We start from the raw sequence: 1,539 nt of genomic DNA on the forward strand, positions 1-1,539 counted from the left end.
TCAACAAACCCTCTGACTCCAGCCCCTAAAAAGGGTGGAGAGACCTAGAAAAGAGTGGCCAGGGGTAGGAAAAGTTTTCTTTGGAGACAGTCGTGCCACATCCCCCTCCTGAGGGGAAAGGAGGAGACCCCAAGGAGTGGGACAGAGACCTCTGCAGTGACAATGACCACAGCCTGGGTCTGATATGCCCAATAAGTGAAGGGCAGAGCCTGTGCTGCATGTCCCAGGGAGGACAAGGGAGATGCTCCCTGACAGTCCCCAGGGCCAGGCGTAGGCCCCACGGGAGAGAGGACCAGGGTCAGCTCAGGACCTGGTGACAACCTCGGCAGAAAGAAGCACTGGCACCTCCTGCTGGGGCAGGGCCTCCTCCCCAGGCTGTGAAGGGGAGGAAGGGCCGTGAGACAATCAGGCCGGGGAGGAGGAGCCCAGCTCAGCACTGTCCCTGCTCTGGGAGCTTGTCCTCAGTCCCTTTCTCCTTGCCTCTCCTACTGCCCCTGGATGGGTCAGATCTGTGGCTAGAGACCGAGGAGGAGGCAGAGGCACCAGAATGTGAGACAGACATTGTGTGAGTGTCCTGTGGGCGCTGTGCCCAAGCACTGCACACCTGCTGGCTTCAAATGCAAATTGGCCATCTCTAGCTGCGCAGGTCAGGAGTCTGAAGTGGGCCTCACAGGCTGACAGCAGGCTGCGGGCAGGGCTGGTTCCTTCTGGAGGCTCCACAGGAGCATGGTCTCTTCCAGCTCCTGAGGCCGCTCGTGCTTCCGGGCCCAGCCTCGACCCCTGCCCCCCTCCCACCCGACCCCAACAGAGTCGGGAGCACAACATCTGCCCTTGGCTTTTCTTCTCTGGCAAATCTCCCCCATCCCTCTGATAAAGCCTCGTGCGGACACCAGGCCCATGCGGATAATCCAGGATCATCTTCTATCTGCAAAGTCCCTTCTGCCAGAAAGGTGGCACATTCACAGGTTCTGGGGATTGGAACATGGACATCTGTGGGGACCATTCCTTGGCCGACCACAGAAGTTAACCACAACCCTCTTTCCCATCCAGTTAGAATCAGGAGGAACTGTGGATTTCAGTGGAGTTTAGTTTTAATTAAATACAGGGGGCTGCACGTATTAACTGCTAAGCACAAGACCTATTTCACCTAAAAGGGCTCCGATCAGAGAGCTAGTGGTTTGCCCTCAATCTGATCTCATAGATGTAAGGGACAAAGTGGGACAGAAAGAAGCCACTGGGGGTCACGTCAGGCTGCTGGCCCAAGAGGCTGCCTTTGAGTGGTTGGTCCTGGGACTGACAGCCATCTGGCAACCTGTGCCTTCTCTGTAGAAAAGAAGTTTCCAGAGTCCTCAGGGGAATGACCTCCTGAGGACGCCACTGTAGATGCTGAGGGGATGACACCACACTCTGGTAAGCATCCACTGCTTTACTAGAGCCTTGCTCCTACGGCTGCAAGGCCCACTGACACAGCAGACAAAGTGGATGACCGTGTGGACAACTTGGGCCAGGAGCCCCAGGGGATACCATGTGGGAGTCCCT

The 1,539-nt window shown here is 56.9% G+C and overlaps 1 protein-coding gene across 1 annotated transcript in view; it reads left to right on the forward strand.

Moving 5' to 3' along the window:
* Window positions 1-569, forward strand: part of LOC103599330 (keratin-associated protein 10-3-like) — a 5,084-nt gene extending 4,515 nt beyond the window's left edge. Inside the window, exon 3 of the mRNA XM_008583441.1 lies at window positions 508-569. Within this exon, the coding sequence (XP_008581663.1) occupies window positions 508-569 (62 nt within the window). The remainder of the gene's footprint in view (window positions 1-507) is intronic.
* Window positions 570-1,539: the final 970 nt, after the last annotated feature.

This window comes from Galeopterus variegatus, unplaced genomic scaffold (genome assembly GCF_000696425.1).
Source record: "Galeopterus variegatus unplaced genomic scaffold, G_variegatus-3.0.2 Scaffold2915, whole genome shotgun sequence".
In the NCBI taxonomy this organism is placed as follows: Eukaryota; Metazoa; Chordata; class Mammalia; order Dermoptera; family Cynocephalidae; genus Galeopterus; species Galeopterus variegatus.